This window comes from Sturnus vulgaris, chromosome 9 (genome assembly GCF_052056855.1).
Source record: "Sturnus vulgaris isolate bStuVul1 chromosome 9, bStuVul1.hap1, whole genome shotgun sequence".
Lineage (NCBI taxonomy): Eukaryota > Metazoa > Chordata > Aves > Passeriformes > Sturnidae > Sturnus > Sturnus vulgaris.
Genome location: NC_142251.1, coordinates 24,874,547 through 24,893,609, shown reverse-complemented (window position 1 = coordinate 24,893,609; position 19,063 = coordinate 24,874,547). Strand labels below are relative to the sequence as shown.

At 42.5% G+C, this 19,063-nt stretch overlaps 1 protein-coding gene across 1 annotated transcript in view; it reads right to left on the bottom strand.

The window, feature by feature from the left end:
* HMCN1 (hemicentin 1) overlaps positions 1-19,063 on the bottom strand; it is a 165,482-nt gene that overhangs the window by 106,684 nt on the left and 39,735 nt on the right. Inside the window, exons 5-11 of the mRNA XM_088170182.1 lie at positions 15,368-15,539; positions 14,106-14,212; positions 10,959-11,079; positions 10,235-10,498; positions 9,835-9,979; positions 6,204-6,325; positions 1,600-1,875 (exon numbers count right to left, since the gene is read on the bottom strand). Coding sequence (XP_088026308.1) covers positions 1,600-1,875; positions 6,204-6,325; positions 9,835-9,979; positions 10,235-10,498; positions 10,959-11,079; positions 14,106-14,212; positions 15,368-15,539 — 1,207 coding nt within the window. The remainder of the gene's footprint in view (positions 1-1,599; positions 1,876-6,203; positions 6,326-9,834; positions 9,980-10,234; positions 10,499-10,958; positions 11,080-14,105; positions 14,213-15,367; positions 15,540-19,063) is intronic.

Below are 19,063 nucleotides of genomic sequence, written 5' to 3'. Positions count from 1 at the left end.
AAAAACTGTTTTCTGAAAACTATTTCAAGCCCTAACAAGCACCACAAGTTGTACATGACAATCACACACTGAGTACCCCCAGAAGTCTGATGGAAATCATTCTGTCCAAGAAAATTAAAATGATCACAAGGAACAGTACTTGCAAACCCTTCAGATACCATTCAGCTCCCACATGCAGCCATCAGGTAGGCTGACAGTAAATTACTTTTTCCAAACAAAAGAGGCAGGCACTGCAAAAGTTGAATTCAGCTGCAGTTTAGTGTTTCCTATGTATTTATTCTGTTCTAAGCATCGTTTACAAAAAACAAAGAAAACTCGACTCTGAGCTGCCCAAGAGGGTTCTCTCAAACACGTTTGAAAGCTGTTACCACTACCAGGACCAGCCAAAATGTAATTCCCAACTATTTGATACAAGCATTCTACATATATAAGTGATTTGAAACTCAGTATTCTGTTGTGGCAGCACTAGAACATCTTCAGCTTTACTAGAAAAAAATTACCAGAAGCAATGTGGTCATTGTATGAAAGCTCCCAGCTGAGCTACAGATATTAGGGAGGAAAACCTAAATGCCAGGAAGAGATGAACAAGGGAGAAAGGCACTTCTCTTGATACCTCTGACATGCTTGAATGAGTGTCTTGATGGAAAAATTCTGTACGATTCAAAACTAGGTTTTCCAAATGCGTGGAGGTTGAGGTTTTTTTATTACTTTTTTCCTTTTGCCTTTGTTAAAAGTTCAGGTTAGAGAAATCTAAGTTAGTTAGAAATTAAGTTAAAGCTCTGCTGTAGCAATCTAAGGGTAATTCAAACAGATATTGAAAAAACGCGATTAATTCTGCTGTACTAGGCCCTACACAAGTTGTTCCACACCTACTTATTATACCTTGGTAACCAATACAGGAAAAATTACATCCCTTTAATAAGTGTTACAACTCCACTTTCGACTGTTTTGGAGCACCTTAGGTCAAGCTATTCAATTCAAAATTTCTTTTTTCCATAATTCTATTTTTCCATTAGCTAACAAATTACTAGAATTAGAGCAGAAAAGTTAATTAATCAATGTCCTCCTCTTCACAGAACATGACCCAGCAGCATCACAAGCAGAAATCTGTTGGAATCACCTACAAGTGACAGAATCATTTTCTTTCTATGCAGTTTTGAGTTTTGTCTCTTCTCAGCCATAGACAGGTGAACCAAGAACCAAGGTTCAAATCTCCACATAATCAAAGCAAATAGAAAAAAAACCCCCTGCGTTACTTGAAAATTTTAAAAATATTTGCTCCAATACCATTTACTGCATTTATATTTTTTTTCTTTTAAATTTGTTCCTGATACACAGCAAAAGCCCAGACCTAGATTTGTTTGGTCTCACTTACGCTGCCTTTTTTAGTTCTGATTGTTAATGAAATCACACAATGGGTTGGAAGGGATGTTAAAGCCCCTCTAGTTCCACCCCGCGCCACGTGCTGGGACATTTTCCACTATCCCAGCTCGCTCCGAGCTCCATCCATCCTTGGACACTCCCAAGGATGAGTCTGCCCGAAGCTGCGCGCAAGCTGCTCCAACAGGAGCCCCGCCAAGCGCGGCGCGCCGCCCTTACCTTGCACGGTGAGGAAGACGGAAGCCGTGGCGGAGCCGCCCTCGTTGGCAGCAGTGCAGCTGTAGCTGCCTTCATCCGACAGCCGGGCCGGCCTCAGCTCCAGGGACTGGTTGGGCAGCAGCCGCAGGCGCAGCGGGTCCAGCCGGCGAGCATCGCGGCCGTGCCGCTGCCACGTCAGGTTGTAGCGGCCGGCGCTCAGCACCAGGCAGCTGAGCACGGCGCCGGCCCCGGGCAGCACCGTCACGTTCGCGGGCACCTGCAGCACGGGCGGCGGCTCTGCAAGGGACGGCAAAGGTGTGAGACAACCTTGTCTGTGCGTCCTGGTAAACGGCTGCAGGCACGCCGCGCAACAAGGACCTTTATAGCGTAGTTTTAATATTTAATTATTTAAGAATTCAGGTTTAATATCTGGGTTCATCTCCCATGGTGAAGCCACTAACAGAACGCAGGGCAGCAGCCTCATTCTGTGATGCTGAGCTACCTGCCAGGAGCTCACATCACAAGGACACACCTGGTCTAGATCCCAACTACCACATCCTGTATGAGAAGAGGCAGCTCTGTGTTCTTTAAGGGATAGTGTCATAGCAATGGGAGGGAGACAGGACCACCACAGCCTCCGAGTCTGATCTCTGCTCCAGGTGTGACCCCACCTGGCGGCATTTGAACTATGCAGTAGATTTTTACAGGTTGTATACGGAAGAAAATATGTTAGTAGGAAATTCTTCCAGCAGCAGCAATGGAACCAAGTTAAAACCATTAGTGCTAGCACCATTACTGAGTTCTTTTCATGATGGATTCTATACAAAAATGTGGAAGGAGAAAGCATCCATGCTCTTATTTGATTAAGGACTTCATAGAATAGAGTAAGAAAGAGGGAGGTAATAAACACAGTACACAGACAGCCCTGACAGACAGCAGACAATGCCAACAGCCACTCCTCCCCATGCTGATTGAAGGGCACCAAAAGTTACCAGCATCACTGCAGAGGGGCCAGCCCAGACTGTGCAGCTGATAAGAACACAAACCCAAGGTCCCTGCTATGGTGGGGCTGAGGGCCAGCTGGCAAACTCATGAAGGAATATGCAGGGAAGTGAATCAGAGAGGAGAAAAGGGAGGAATAGGTAGGAAGGGGCATAAAAGGGGCCTGTCCCCTGTAAAGCACCACCAGTCAGTGTCCTGCCTGCCCTAGCTCTGGCCCAACCAGCACAGCTTATTCTCTCACTAGTAAATCCCTTCTTTAAGTCTCCCAGAGTAACCTTAGTCCCTGTTCCTTCTCTGTATCCCTGAAAATATTAAGTGCCAGCTACTGGGCGACTGGTGTAAATAGACTGGGTGCCAGCTGCTGCAGTCACAGCAGGAGTTTAGGAATCCCATGCCAGTGGTACCAGCTCCAGGGGGGCCTGGGGTCCCAGCCCCAGCTCTTGGAGCCCACAGTGACCTCAGGCAGCACTGCACTGCTGCACACCAGCTGTCCCTGGGTATATGGGATGAACTCTGGCAGCCAGGCAGGAGGAATTCCTGCAGCTACATACAACACCCTTCAATTCTCACTTCCACTCATCTCTCTGGGAAATTCATTATCTTTTCCTGTATGTATTTTATGTTGAAACTCCCAGTATTTATCTGCTTTTTACCTGACCCACCTGTACAGTTCTATCATGCTCCCAGAAGAAAGCAGATGCAGTAATTTTCTACTGAAATTATTTGAAACCACAGATGCTTAAAATAGCAGCAGTCATTCTGCTCCTCTTTGAGATATTACTGACCAAGGAGGAAACATTTCAAGAAAGAAAATGCATTATTTATGAGTTTATGCCTTCCCATTAAAGATATCACGTATCTATTCCATTTGGTTTTACCCAGACTGGTTCTTGAACAAAGAAAACTCCACAATAAATAATACTTTGAGAGGGATGCTTGTGCAGAAATGAGACAGCTGTAAGAGCAAGACCAAATCTTTATCAGTACACACTAAAACACAACTATCCTAAAAAAAGCAAGGATAACAGGGATAAACAAAAATAAAAATCTGTATTTATTACAGATAAATAAAAAAAGGGTTAAAGTTACTCCTAAGGTCTGAACCAGCCATAAATCCTCCTCCTCAAGGTCTCCTGGGGGGTCTCAGATGAGGTTCACAAGCTCCATGCTGGATCCCTGCACAGCACTGTGCACTGGGTGTGCAGCTCTGCCTCCCTGCAAACACAGTCCCCACAGCAATCGCCCCCACTGCCAAATCCATAGACTTTAACCCAGGCAGGGGAGAGTCAGGGAAAGCTACACTTGCTTACTGAAAGGAGCTTCTCCCCTCTACTTTTAGGTTGGGGATGTTTGGGAGAAACAAATCTTCTACTGCTTTCCACACACTTATTATGAAATATGCTACCTGAACTCAGAAAAGAGAGAGATGAAGCAGTACAGGACTGGAATTCCCATCTTTTGACTGCCAGTCTTGTGGGACAACACAAGTTTTGGACTACCCCAGCCTCTGCCCACAGCAGTGCTCACACTCAGCCATCCCCCAGCACTTTTCTGGCTCTTCATTTAGGGTGTTGCACAAGCTAATGAGCCATTTGACATTTTAAAGATTAAATAAGAGTAAAACAAAGTCAAACTCAAGTGTTTGCTTTCCGTGAAATGAGAAAATGTTGGCACAGCTCCAATACCTTTCACACAGCAGTGGCCAGAATGGATTATCAGTGATATACTGTCTGTCAGTTGGGTAAACCAAGAACACTTGAAAAGACTGTTTGCTCCAAGAAGAAATTTCAAGTAATTTTCTTGCAAATATTTGTACACAAGGATTTCAAAGTATCTCCCATTAATACTCTGCAGGGCTCTGAAGAGAACAAATAGCCATGTTTACACAATGACTCAGTTCCAGGCCATCACTTGTGCTTTGTAAACGAGGGGATATGGGATTTTTTTTCCCTTATTACTCTTGGCTTTCAAGTGCTACAAACATCACAAGAAAAAGGTCAGGATTCTCTTTCACGTTTCTCTTTGATGAGGAGAATGATTGCCATTTCTAGACTGAGAATCCTTATGCCCACAATTTCTTGCCCTCCAAGCCATGGTTTGAAACAAGCATCTGGGAATATTCTTTCTTCTTGAAGGATTTTTGTGGCCAAAATATAAACTAGTGCTCTAGAACCAGGACTTGGGTAAGCACAGATGTTACTGTTCTGTTCTACTCACTACTTCATGTGAATAAAAGGATGTTTCTCTCCTCAAATTCATCCCTTGGCACAGGAGGGCTCTTTCTCTACAAACCTTGCCTTGCATAAAATCAATGCTATCACACTGGCTTCTTTGCATTTGCTCAAAGTACAAAGAAAGGAATATCTTTGCTTGGAAAAAGGAAGGTGAAGGGTTTTGGAGCCACTCTCTTCACACTGAGAGGACTGATTTATGGAATACACAATTAGAGTCTTCTCAGGGCACAGGAGAGGAAAGAAAAAGATGAGAGTCTTTGTTCATCCTTTGTTCATAACATGCAGCAGAGGAAATTCTGACCAGATATACAAAATATTTTCCTAGTGGGGGTAATTAAGCACTGAGGGCTGCCCATGAACTTGTGAAATCTCCACCCTTGGGAATATTCAAAGACTAACTGGAAAAGTTCCTGAAAAACATAATCAAGCTTAGAAGCCAATTCTCTTTGAGTGAATTGGACTAGGCAATTTCCAAAGGTGCCTCCAGTCTGAATTGTTTTGTGATTCTGTGACTCATAATCCAGGTTAATTTACCTGGAGTAGCTACTGCAGGAGATAAGGGGCAAGAAAACATTAATTTCAAGCCATTAAAGGAAACCCTGAGTCAAACCCTGTTGTTCTGAGTTCTCCCATTCCTCCCTGTCACAGAAAATTCACTGCTTCAGTGTTCTCCCAGCTTGCCAGCAACAGCTTTTTGCTGTAAGACTCATATCTGACCAACACAAGGCTATATAGAATGGATCTTTGCTACAAACCAGAAATTATTTTTCCCTCTCACTCTGTCTGCATTGCAACTGTGAAAAATTAAGTGACAAAATTTGCTGTAGTACAGGCAGAGGTCTCATCTATCCACAGACAGAAATAAGCCTACTGTTTATTCAAAATAATCTTTGTGATTAGCCCTATTTTTACCTCATTCAGTTTACTTCCTCATCTTTATTACCACTTTTAAGAAATTCAAGGTAATAGATGAGATTTCCAAAAAGTTACAGAATTTTGTATTGTAAAAAAGCAGAAATTTGAACACAACTTTCATACTTCCTTGTCTATCAGGAAACATATACATATAATCAAGCCAAGATACAATTGCTACAAAGTGAAATAAAAATGAGAACAATTGAAATCAGAGATTTAAGCTTTGGATTCTACAGGTCAGATCTATTCTGCAAGTCCAACTGATTGCAGGAATTAAAACCAAACCAACTTTGATACTTAAAACAGGTTTGTTGAATAAACCTCAGCTCCCTTGTGGACACGGGTGAGGAAAACACAAAGTAATTAAAAATACACTTAAAATTAAGAGAGGCCGATAAAATACATCAGCCCCATGTGCTTTTCTGAAGTGTTCAAGCCCAAGTAATCCTCCCCAGCAGGGTGGCTGGGACGCACCTGACACATCGAGGAAGGTCTGCGCGCGTCCTGTCCCCGCCGTGCTGGTGGCCACGCACTCATAAAAGCCCTCGTCGGACACAGACACCTGGGCAATGTCCCAGCTCATGCTGGATGATTCTCTGCAGGAGAAAAGGGCATTCACTGAATCCCTCAGGGAACCAAGAGCTACACCAGCCTGGTTTCCTGACTGCAAACACAGGAGAGTTTCTCAGTCATTAAGAGACAGGACAGACCCTCTGGTGAACCAAACTGGATGTCACTTTATGGACGGTATTTTCTCATAAGATTTTGCAGAATGTCCCACTTGCACACCAGAAAATAAACCTTTAACAAGTCAGCAGTTGTCACACAATACCCAAAGGCAGTGTATTTGCTGTCACTCCCTCAGCTGCTTGTGCTCTGTTGTATTTACCACCTGAGAAGACATTTCTTGATGCCAGCAAGTTTCTGTGTCAGTACGTGGTACCAAACCCATGCCTCTTACCAGCAAAGGCAACAAGGTCTCATGTGCTCACCTGAGCTTCCCAAACTCACAGGTACAGGAATCCAGAGAACCCCAGAGAACCACTGCAGGTTTTCCCTAGGTCCCAGCAAGGCCAAGGCTGCTGGGCAGTAACAGCATGTTGGTATCACACACAGTATGAAAGCAAGGAGGGAATAAAACTGTAGCTACACAGGCTACTTACATGTGCTTCAAAACATTCTCAGTTTCTCATGATTCAAAACCACATTTTATAAACTACAGACACATAGAGGATGACATAAATGAGCAAACCAGTGGTTCTGCAGTGTCCCAGTGCTCTTCATGGCCTGTTACTATGGCACATAAACAAAACTGATAAGCACCAAAATATCTGTGAGAGCTTTGGCAAGTCATTGCCACATTACAGGAAAACACTACATTAATGACCCCTTTGTTTGTCTGAATAGATTGATTTATCAGCCCTTAAAGGATAGAGAAGGAATAAGAGACTTGGAATATGCACAGAAGTTCAGTGCTGTAGCACCATGAGACATACAATCCAACCACATCACAAATGAAAAGTGTATGGTGACCTTAAATGGCTTTCTACTTGTTCCCTCTTACCTCATACTTACTCTAGATAACCTAATGTATCATACTTCAAATCTATGACCTTTCCCAGTGCAATGCTGGCACATGAACATGGCAGCAACTGCCAGCACCAAAGAGTAAGGTGATGTTTCTTCCAAATAACGAGTGAGAAACTCCTCTGTTTCATGGAAAGTATTTTAAAAGTGAGGTTAGGCAATCCTGTTCCGCTTCCTTCCTGACTTGTGCTACACACCAGATGTCAAACATGGAAGCCTTGAGAACAGAAGCACAAAGGGAAATGTGCCCAGGGGGGTGGAACAGCTTGGCAAAACAAAGATCTCTGGTGGACTATTAAAGAAAAATTTAAAAAAAATCAAACTGACACTGGCAGCAAGGACTAACAGCTCAGCACATTGCTCCACACACGGGCACTGGGTGAGGAGCTGTAACTGCACACAAGTCACAGCACATTTCATGGGATAACTCAGCACCTTCCAGCACCACCATTGCCTGTACAGTAAAATGAATTTGGTAGGTAATCTGCTGACTGGATGTACAATTGGCTGTTTGTCTGGGCAGCTTGGGAATTACAAACATTCCAACTTCAAAGCCCAGATGAACCCTGGTTCTCTCAGTCACTGCAGAGAGCATGGTGGTGCTCGGGTTGTATCAGACCTCACCTCCTGGACACCCCCACCATGCTGCTCCAGACCTAGCTGGGAAATCACCAGAAAAAGGCTGTGGTTCACAGGGAGAAATGAAACCTCTAATTTCACTTCCTAGCACATGGTTTGGAGTGATATATTCTGCATGGTTTACTAGACTTGAATAGAAACCACAAATATCATGATTGTTGTTTTGATTAAGTACATGACTTGCCTTTCTTGTCAGAATTTAATGTCTTATTTTTGCTGATTGTAATCTCTGCAGGACTGGTGGGATCTGCTGTTTAGTGCACTTCAGTGCTCAGTTCCCACTGATTGCCCACTGGAATAAGGCATTCAACTACTGCTTTTGACCTCCTATATCAGGCTGAGCAAAAATGCACTGGGATATTAAGCAAAATCCAAATCTTCTTACTACATTACCACAGGACGCAGAAATGTAAAAAGGCAAAGCTGATAGAATTTAAAAAAAATTTCTTCTTCCTAACATATGTTACTCATTTAAAATTAGGAATTATTATTGTAGCTGATAGTACCCTCCGGAACCAAAGAAAAAAAAAATAATTTCAAAGTCTGTTCTCCTCATGAACCCTGAACCTGTAGTCATTCTAAGGATATTTTCACATAGACAACTGTTACAATAGAAATATGATATTCAACTTGTAAACCATTTTGGTTTTGAAATAAATATTAAAACAGTTGAGTAAAGACATCTCGACACCAAAACAAAACTCATTCAATGCAGAAGAACACTGCAATTCAAATCTGCACTGAACTAATAAGCTGGACTAACCCTGCCTGGAACTTCACTACAAATAAGAGGCAAACAAGCCAAGCTGAATTAGATCCTATTTAACTGTGACCAATAGTACTTGGCTTGAGACATGTTTTGTTAAATTAACTTGGATGATGTGTTCATTCATCCGCACCGTAACAGAAAAAAGAAAAACGCAGCCGAATCAGCTGGATGTGTGAAGAACACGGAGAAGCGTGGGGTTTGATACCTAAGGAATGGAAAACATTACACAGCAGCCCAAGTATGTGCTGTGCTGGGGCTGACTGTGTGTCAGTGGCACCTCATTAAAACCCAAACCACACCAAGCTGCTGCATTTCCCACTGCCAGCAGTGCACAAGGCAGCTGCAGGATGTGTTTACTTGGGTATGCTGTACCTGCTGGGGAAAGCAGAATTTAGTCTTCAGTCTGCTCCTGAGCTACTTCAGGCTGCATAGGAGGCTGCTGACACTGTTTGCTAGTGTACACTTCACTTTTGGTTTCAACAAACTGAATTAAAAGGGCATTTTATGAGTATTTTAACTAATTCAACTTTTTTTTAATTATTCTTCTCTCACCCTACAGAGAAAGGGCACATAATTATTTTTCTATACAGAAATCTGAAGAGCCTTCTGGTACATCACATAAATTTTGCTATTTTGAGAGATTTTCTGAAGATGAAAGTTTCTAGGGCAGGTCATAGGACATACTTCTAGGGCACCCATGAAAGGCATAAAAAAATCAATCCAATTAATGCATGCCCATTCATCTACTTATCACTGGGGCCAGAGTGAGAGGTGTGTTTCATTAACAAAGCGAGTTACCAATTTTGCATAACTTTTAAAAATATAAATTAAAACTATTTGCCTTCTAGACTTTTAGACCCAGTTTATCATTATTTCAGAGCACCATCACATGCACAAAGTGTACACCCTCCTCTATATGTCATATATAGATATATCTCTCTATATATATTATCAATATCTCCATAAAATACAGCTTTCCAGATAAAGAGCACCAAAAATAACAGACTAGAAGTAGCGGGATGTAGACAGCATATAGCAGTAAATAATAACAGAAATCATAAGCTATAAATAGGAAATGAAGCAGTACTGTGAAAAAACGTCACTACTTACTTGAAGAACTGATCCACTCCCAGTTTTACTCCATTTTTAGTAAAACGCTGAGTAAAAGGTATAAGGCTTTCAACATGACAAGGAACAGAGCCTGGCTGTAAATAATATCCTGGAGTCTTCACGGGCATTGTAACTTTGGGGGCATCTGAAGAAAGAAAACATCCCCCAGAAAGTATATTAACAGCTATTAATACACATCCTATCCTTTCCTTTTATTAAAAGGAAGCTCAATTTCTGATAAAGCTCCACTTAGTAGGTATTGACCATCATGAACTAGAGACACAACTTTGGAAAGAAACAGCACAGAAAGTACTTGTGTAAGTTATAAAAGCATACAAGATCTCAATTTTAACTGATTCAGATGAGACAAATATACAGTCAATTCAAGTTAGTCTCTTACCAGGAGTAATACTAGAAAATGAGACACTTGAAACTCTCTGAAAAAGGTAATCATCCTTGTCATAGCCCGTTATTTTAACAAAAAAAGCTTCATCTGGTGGAATGAAGTCAGAAATATTCCATAGTCCATAGGGCTTTCTGTCAGGATAGTATTTCACAGGCAAGGTCTTAAGGAGTTCCCCTGTAATACTCAGAAGTTCCAGTCGGTCTACTCTAGCTGGAAGCAGGATCCCTGTGGTATTCAGCAGCATGAAGGTAGGAATCCCTAGAAAAACAAAAACACGCTATTTTAAGTGCTAAAGAAAACAGACAACTAAAACATGAAAGATTAAATTCCATCTGCATGGCTCACTACCCCATAAATGCAGCATTCAACTCCAGCTCTTACCTACGAAGCAGGGAAAGGCTAAATTGTGCTGAGCTGAGCTCTGCTTATTAGATGTGAGGAGACCCAGCTGGGAAGAGTTTAAATTACTGATTTTCAATAGGCTTTTCTGAAATAGCAGCTTCTTTATAAGCTCCTCACCATGTCCCTGGGCCAAGGTGCTTATCTGAAGCTCCAAAAGTAACAGAAACAGCAATGTCTGTATTTAAGTCACACAGGTACAAAGCCCCCCCAGGAACCAACCCACAACATCCCTGGAGTTACCACAAAGCTCATCATAGAGCTCTACTCGATTTTGGGGGCCTGAAGCTATTTAGCACGGACTAAAGTGGAAACAAACCTTGCACTGGCCTGCTGGATGTTTTTTTAAAGTCTAAGGTGGGCTTCCTGGAGAAGCCAGCCCGGAAGTCAATGGTGCTGAGCCCCGTGATGCGCACAGAGTGCCTCCCGCTGCTCGACGTCTGCAAAACAGCCAGCACATGGAATTAGGGAATCTGCACTGCAGGGACTGCACAGAGGGTGAGCCAGCCTCCGAGCTCAGGACTGACTCCAGCACGGTTAACAGCAGCACGCAGAGGAGCCTCATGGATAAAGTTGTAAGCAAAAGCACCTTGAATAAAGCTTTGCTTTCACATCCAGGCCCTACAGTTGTGGTGCCAGCAAAGAGAGCCAGTTTGTCTTGGAAGTAAATCACACCAACAAATCAACAACTCCTTGCCACACGCTAGTGCCTGCAATGGGAGCGGTCTGGAAGTCAGGACCTGATCACAAACTCTACTAGAAAAGGGTGAGTGAATCAGAAGTCAACAGAAAAATCTATGCATTAAAGGTGCTTCTCTTCCCCAGCCAAGGGGAAAGCAGAGGGTGCAGAGGTCCCTCTCCCCTCTGCTCTGTACCCTTCTACCCTCCCCTTGTCATTCTGCTTCAACCAGCAAAAAACAAATCAGAACAATCCCCACCCATCCATTACCCTTGAACAGCCTGAGCTTCATGTTCTGGGGAGTACAGCTGCCTTGATGCAAGTCTTTCATCTTAAAGAAGACAAATCGAAGTAATTACAAGTTACTTCCTACGACTCTATGCAGAGAAAGAAAGGGTCAGCTGCTACTTGCCAAAGGTGCACAGGAACCCGTAGCTTTTCCTTCTCTCCTACTTCTACACCCTTCAGGGTGGAAGCTTCCATTGGGCTTTCCCTGGAGTTTTACCTGATCCATTCTCAGACTCCTGCATCTATCTGGAAGAGAGGTTACTCCAGAGTAACCCCCACTGCTGCATGCGAATACCAAATTAAACAGTTGTTTCTTGTAACTAACAATCTTGGGACAGGCATTAGACATCATGACTAATCAATGTCTATCTGATTAGAACAACATATTTCCTTCTATTTAGTTAGCCTTTCACCTCAGAAATAGCACCACTAAAGCCTTTTTTATATAAGCCAGCTGTTAACAATATAAAGAAATATTTAATTGTACCAAACAACTCAAGGTATCAAGCGTTAATTGCCAGTTAAAATTTCATTAGATCAACTCAGTGATAAAGTTCTGTTTTATAGCTTGGAGCATGTGTATAAGGAGTTTATGGCGTGAATAAAATTTTCACAAAGCTTAAGTCTTAAGTCTTAAAATCTCTGTGTCAATAAACCAAGCCAGGGACTAAAGCCGAGTACACAATCCACAGAAAAATACTGGGAAATCATTTCTCTTTATGAATTACTCAGACCTTTGGATATTTGCAAGTTTTAAGGCCAGAATAACCTCAAAATTTTACTATTTCCTAATAACAATTAACACAACTCTCACTGTCATGTCTAGGAGCTGGGGGTCTCTAAGCAAACACCAGGAATTAGTTTTATCACACAGGACTGCTTTCCAATTATTATGTTTAGGTCTCTTCTCATTTGTTATTGAACATGGATTACAGAGACTGTACAACAGTGTTTCCCCTCCCAGGCTGGATGAGTATAATCAAAAGAGCAAATACATATTTGTGAAAGATGCTTTCCTGTCTTGCAAACAGCATCCAAGTATTGCCCAAAATACAGGCATCTATTAAGAAATGCATGACGTGGCTTGCTCATACAATTTAGATTAAAATATTTCAACTACATATTCAAGAGATTTTCTTCATTTCTTTTTGAACCCAAAATATATCAATTTGAAAGTTTTATTCATGCTCTTCATGGAGCTGGAGACAGCATTATGCTGAGCATAGAAAAAAAAAAAACCTAAAAAAACCTCCCAACCCCCAAAACACTCCCAGGCCCTGGCTGCAGGAGCAGCCTAATGGCTTGGCAGGGCTGCTGTCCTGCTGCCAGGAGTGCATGCCACCAGTGGCAGCCTGGGCACGAGGGGACTGCTGGCTCTGCAGGTGTCCCACACTGAGCCCAGGACTCTCCCCCAGCGTTCGGATGCTGGCACACACCAGTGGCTCAGCTCACATCACACAGCCAGGAGCAGACAGGGCTCCTCCTGCCCTGTCCCTCTGGGCTGCAGGGCACTGCATGTTTGCTGCACTGATCCCTCACCCTAGAAATCTCCAACAAGTGATAAAAGTGAATCTTCTGGCACTAATTGTAGGAAAAAGTCTCAGGACTCAGTGTGGCTCATGTTACCATGTCCAGCAGGACCCAAACCTTTTTCATTTTTAACAGCCCACCAAGTTGTCTCTGTACTGGAGTTTTCAGCACTTTTGGTCATAGAATCATGGAATTGGAAGGGATCTTAAAAAGTCACCCAGTGCCACCCCCTGCCACGGGCAGGGACACCTTCCATTATCCCAGGTTGCTCCAAGCCCTGTCCAACCTGGCCTTGGACACTTCCAGGGATCCAGGGGCAGCCACAGCTTCTCTGGGCACCCTGTGCCAGGGCCTCCCCACTCTCACAGGGAACAATTCCTTCCAACCCTGCCCTCCAGCAGTTCAAAACTTTTCCCTCTTGTCCCATCACTATCTGCCCATATAAAAAGTCCCTGTCCCTCATTTGATTAGCTCCCAGTCCTAGACAGACATTCAACAATTCTCCCCAGAGCTGCTGAGCTCAACATGCTTTTGTAGCTGCAGTTCTGCAGCAGAATCAAGAGCTCCCCCAGGGCTGTGTGTGAATTAATGACCCTTTTCAAAGCACCTCTGTGCTTAGGGCAGGGACAATGCACAGCAGGATCCATTCAGCACTGCCTATAAAGTGCCTCACCCGGGTGCCTTCCCCCCCAAAAATGACTATAGAGTATTTACACTGCTACAATAGAATAGTTCAGTCAGAAAGGATCTACACCAGTAGGATTGTTTCCACATCTATTTAGGAAAGCTGGGATCATGCAGCTTTATCTACGTAAAGAGGGATATAACAATATTAAATACAAGATCACAGGACATTTACTGTAACACAGACTCAGCTGTGACTACCTAAGATAAACAACATAACAAATCATTATACAACCCCTTTATATGCTACAGGAAAATCATACATGAGGTCTGCAATAACTTTACCTTAATTGTCCATGTTCCAGGCTCTGGATCTTTGACATTTACTACCTTTGCAGAGTTGTGGATATTTAGCAATTCATTCAGTCCTGATCCCTTACTGAGCTGCTTGCCTGAAAAAACAGAAACAGAAAGTAAATACAGGATGGAGTAAACACAGTATTGCTTAAAAAAAACCCCAGAGAGTAAATACAATATTGTTGTTTTGTACCAATGTATTTCTGATACTTGACTTACTCACTACTTAGCAGTCAATGACATTTACAACAGTCAAAATTCCCTGCAATTCTTTGACAGAATACTGAAAACGTTAATTTATATGTGGGTGGTTGTGTGCAGGAATTGGCTCTCTAGAGAGGGATTTTGCCCTCAAGGCTGACCCTGAAGAATCATCAGCCCTTAAACTCACCTGGCTCTTTCACAGCACTAAGGGGAAAGAGGAAGTGGAGACTGGGATGCCCCAGTGCACGTTTTCAAAACCAACTAGACGTGCCTTGAGTAATTTCAGTGAAACCCTGTGGATTTAGATGCATGGAGCTGATGTATGAGAAAGGCCAAAAAGAGGTGGGGTAGCAGCTTCAGCAAAGCCTGACACTTGCACCCAGGACTGTGTGTTGTCATGGCTTGAACACAGACACCGAGCAAATCTCTCTCCTGTAAACAGGAATGCCTCAGTGCAGGACAGACCAGACCACGTTGCAGGGAACCCATCCTGGGCATAAAATATTTCCAAGCTACTCAAGCTATATCCTTAGGCAAAAGTCATTCAGAGAATACAAAATATGATCTGAATTTATTTCTCGAGTGCTGTTCCAATCTCCTAAGGCATCAACATAATAATAAACAACAGATTTGTTCAAAATAGCTTCAATTACAAATTAGCTCCAAATCTGTCATTGAATTCCTCATCACACACTGCTAAGCTGGAGATGGGCAGGGGAGACAGGTTTGGTTCTGAATGTTCTCACAGTTCAAAAAAGCCAGACCACGGTTGAACTTTCTTCACATAAAACACAATCATCATATACAACCCTTAAATGATGGTTCAGAGAATACAAAAACAGATGAAAGGCAAAAGTGTCCAGCAATCTGGAATGCAATGACAAATAGTAACAAAGATGGAGGTGAGATGAAGTGGATAAAATAAGGAAGTTTTTCAGTTTCCTCTATGGGAAAAAAAACAAGGAATATTGGGAAAAAATAAAATATCAGAAGGGATTTTCCTTCCCTTTCTTCACTATCACAAAAGAAAGTATAAAGTGCTTCACCTAGAGGATTATGAATCTCCATTGCTGGTGAAGGACCACTCAAGGACACTGTAACTTCCTTCAGACTGGGATCAAAAGGGATCTGCCAAGTGTTTACAGCCATGGACAGATGGTCTGTAGACAAGAGATGCACTTTGGAGGCTTGAACTGCTTCTTCAACCCATTTTAACACCTAGAGGAGAAAAGAACAGTTACTATACTGTCAGCAGTACTGGCTGTTGAAATATTTTCTTCTGAAATGCTTGTCTCTACTGTTTTGTAGAGATTCCATATTGATTTATTTTTTAAAATGTGAATACTTAAAAGGAAATGCAACTTTAATAGAAGATACTAGCAAAGCCGTGGTCAGCATGGTGTTTAAGGAATACATGAGCACACCTGGATACATCTCTACACGACAACCACAGGTAACTTTTAAAAGGAATTAGGGATACAAACCTGTGGACATTTCTGGTCATCAGTTATTAGCTGCATGAAGCAACAAGGAAAATTTTCTCATCCAAATGTACTGAGCAATTGCTATCTATGGACTTTTCCAGGGTTTTTTCCCCCTAAAATGCCCAGTACAAATTACTGTTAGGCACAGCACAGAGGTGGGACTGGAGGGGAACATGGATTTGGAAGGTGTGTCCCTGCAGGGCATGGAGCTTCCCACATCAGGGAGAGGACAGGAGCCCATGGGAGAGCCCACAGTGAAGGAAGGGTGTGAGGAGGAAGAGCAGCCAAGAGAAACCTGTGTGTACTGAGCACAACCCCATTCCTGCTGGCACTGCAGAAGGGAGAAGGAATCAGGGGAAAAGTTGAGTTGGGCAAGTGAGGCAAAGGTGTTCCTACCTGTCTTTGCTTCCCACCACCTGAAGGAATAATTGAGTATCTATTTTAATTGGCAACAAATTAATTTTCCTTAAGTAAACTTAGTCTTGCCCTCAACAACTGGTGATTTCCCTGTCTTTATCTCAACCCAGAAGCTTCCTTAACCCATTCCTCCTCTGCAAGGGGTGAGTGGCTGAGAGGGAGCTTGACAATCAGCCAAGGGAAACCCACCACAACCAACCCAAGCTCCCCAGAAATACACCTGGCTTGTCAAACTATAAAAGTTTGCATCACCTCTGCATGTCACAGAGCTGCAGCCTATTTTTACTGAAGTAATACTGGGTTTGTGTAACAATGTAAATGTGACTCACAGCAATACTGAACCATGATTTTAAGTTGCAGTTGACCATGGTGGCATTGAGAAACATCTTGTGAAAGTGAGCCATCTTTTGATTGTCAGTTCAAGACGTGGAAACCAACAATAAATTAACCTGGATGTGTTACCTCTCAGTACTGGGGGTCTCCAGGGCAAGTCCTTCAACCTAAGATCCAATTCAACACATTGCCCAAAAGAACATCATTCCCCTGGTTTATTGTGCATTACTTGCCTACTTTATCATTAAAAAATTGGAAATTTGCCATAGGTTTGTGTGTGAGATGACTTTGTGATAGAAACTAGATTCCAGCCTACTATAAAAGTCTACTTGTTCTCTTGTTACAGAAACATTTGTGCAAAGACGAAATAAGTTTAAGTAAGTGAAGGGCATCAATGAAAACAGATTTGAAATGGTGGGGGCAGGTTTTCATCAATGATTCCCCCTCCACTCTTAGCGATGTGGCACCTGAGTCATGCTGAGTGCTCCCAGCACAGGGTGAGACAGCACTGACCAGGTGTCTCCCCACCAAGGGTGTGCCTGAGAAAGGTGCTTGTGCATGTTTGCAAAACATTCCCAAAAAAATCACAGTAAAATTGCCTGTGCTGCTCTGAGCTCTGCAGGAACATGGCCCAGGAGAGAAGTGGGGTTTGTGCAACAGCTGGTGACACCAGCTAGGGAGTAACTTGTGTTTGCTTTAGACAAGCCTGGAACAGGAATCACAAGGCTTCAAAAAGACACAACTAATTTTCTACTTGAGAAATTATACATCTGGGTCCAAAAATGCTTCCAAAGGAATTTCAGTGTTCTATTCCCAGTGAGATGAGCATTTTTTTTATGAGGTATATGGAAAAGTTCCTATTTAATTCCAGGATCTCACCTTCACCGGTAAGTTTTTAAACAGATTGTAAAATTCAATGAACCCATATGAACTTCAGTTTCTGAGAGTTTCCAAGATCAAAACTGAAAATGGAAGGCAACAGAACAACCCAGCTGTCTGCAGTCTGGCAGCAGCTTGCTTATATGAGTTCAATAGGCAGTTCTGGGAGATCCATTTCCCAGCCCTGTCATTCCAAAGGGGTTTGCAATACTGCTGTAACACTGGTTTAGAAGTAGGTTTTTTCTCCTCTGGGACCTTTACAGAAAGCCCCCAAAACAACAGCAGCTTTTGTTGTTCTGCCAAAATATGACGTGATGAATATTATTAGAGGGGGAAGGGCAAATACAGCAATGATTTATAACATTTCCCCAGAAAATTTGCTCTTGCAACCTGCCCTGCGGTCAGGTCATTTCTTGGAATGCATAATGAAACCTGCAAAATCTGTGGAGCATGGTCTCTATTCCCATTTGTTTATTCTGGGACTCAAGAATATTTCTCAAGCAGTCAAAGCAATGGGATTTCAGGTTAACTGTTTCATTGCTTAAGTAAATTTAGAGGTTCACACTTATACCCAAAGAGGAAAAATATTCTAGTGATGTTTTTAAATGCACATCAAAAACATAACTGAGACAGTGCATGAGAAAATAATACTGTAAAAATAGAACATGAATGATGTATATGACATGTATGAAAACCACACGACTGAAAAGTCTTAGTGTTGTATCTCAAGCTCTTCAAAGTTAGGAAGCACAATAACTAAGCCTGTCTGCTTTCAACTGCCTTTTAAAAGCCCTTCTGCAGCTGCTTTATGACAGACCTTAGGTACATGATCGTGGTTTATTTTTTCCAGACTCCAAATTCCATAGAAAACAGAGAAAGACCAGCTATAACTATTTGTTTTTCCTTTCTTTGTTTGGCATTCACTGTATATTATGTATCTTCAGAATAGAAGTATTCAGCTGCTTCTCCCATGAAACCATAAACCATTACTCCTTTTTCTATGAAAATGGATAATGCCTGTTTGGGATGAGAGAGAAGAAAAGGCAAGAAACAGAGGTTTGCACGAAACCTTTATTCTATACTGTAATTTTGAACTTTTGACTTTATCACCTGTGTTGTATACTTGAAAAGCAGTGGAGGGGCCTTTTACACCTTTAACTGAGTAAACAAGATTTCAAATTGCTTCCTCTGCAGCATCACCCAGACACACATTGGTCATACACAGCAGGGACCTGTAACCAATTCAAGCTGTGTGGGTGTAACTCTTGGGTTGCCATCTCCTGGGAGGACCAAGGGCCAGCAGAAATAGGATGTTCTCCCGTGGGTTTAGGCACCTCTGTTTACAGCAGAGCACTCATGAGTGATCACCACCATTCCCTGTGATCTTACAGATGATACCCTTCAGCACCTCCCCCAAAACAACAACCCCTTTTGCACCATCCCTTCTAAATGTTCTGTCACCAGTCTTGTCTTCAGTTCTCCCTCAATCTTGTCTCATCCATAGCATCCCTTTCATTCACATTCTTCTCATTCAATTCCAAAATCTCTTTTTTTTCCCACACAGATTCATCCGGTTTTCAAGTCACTCAACAATATCCCCTTCTTCCATCAAAGTCAAAGCCGTGTCCC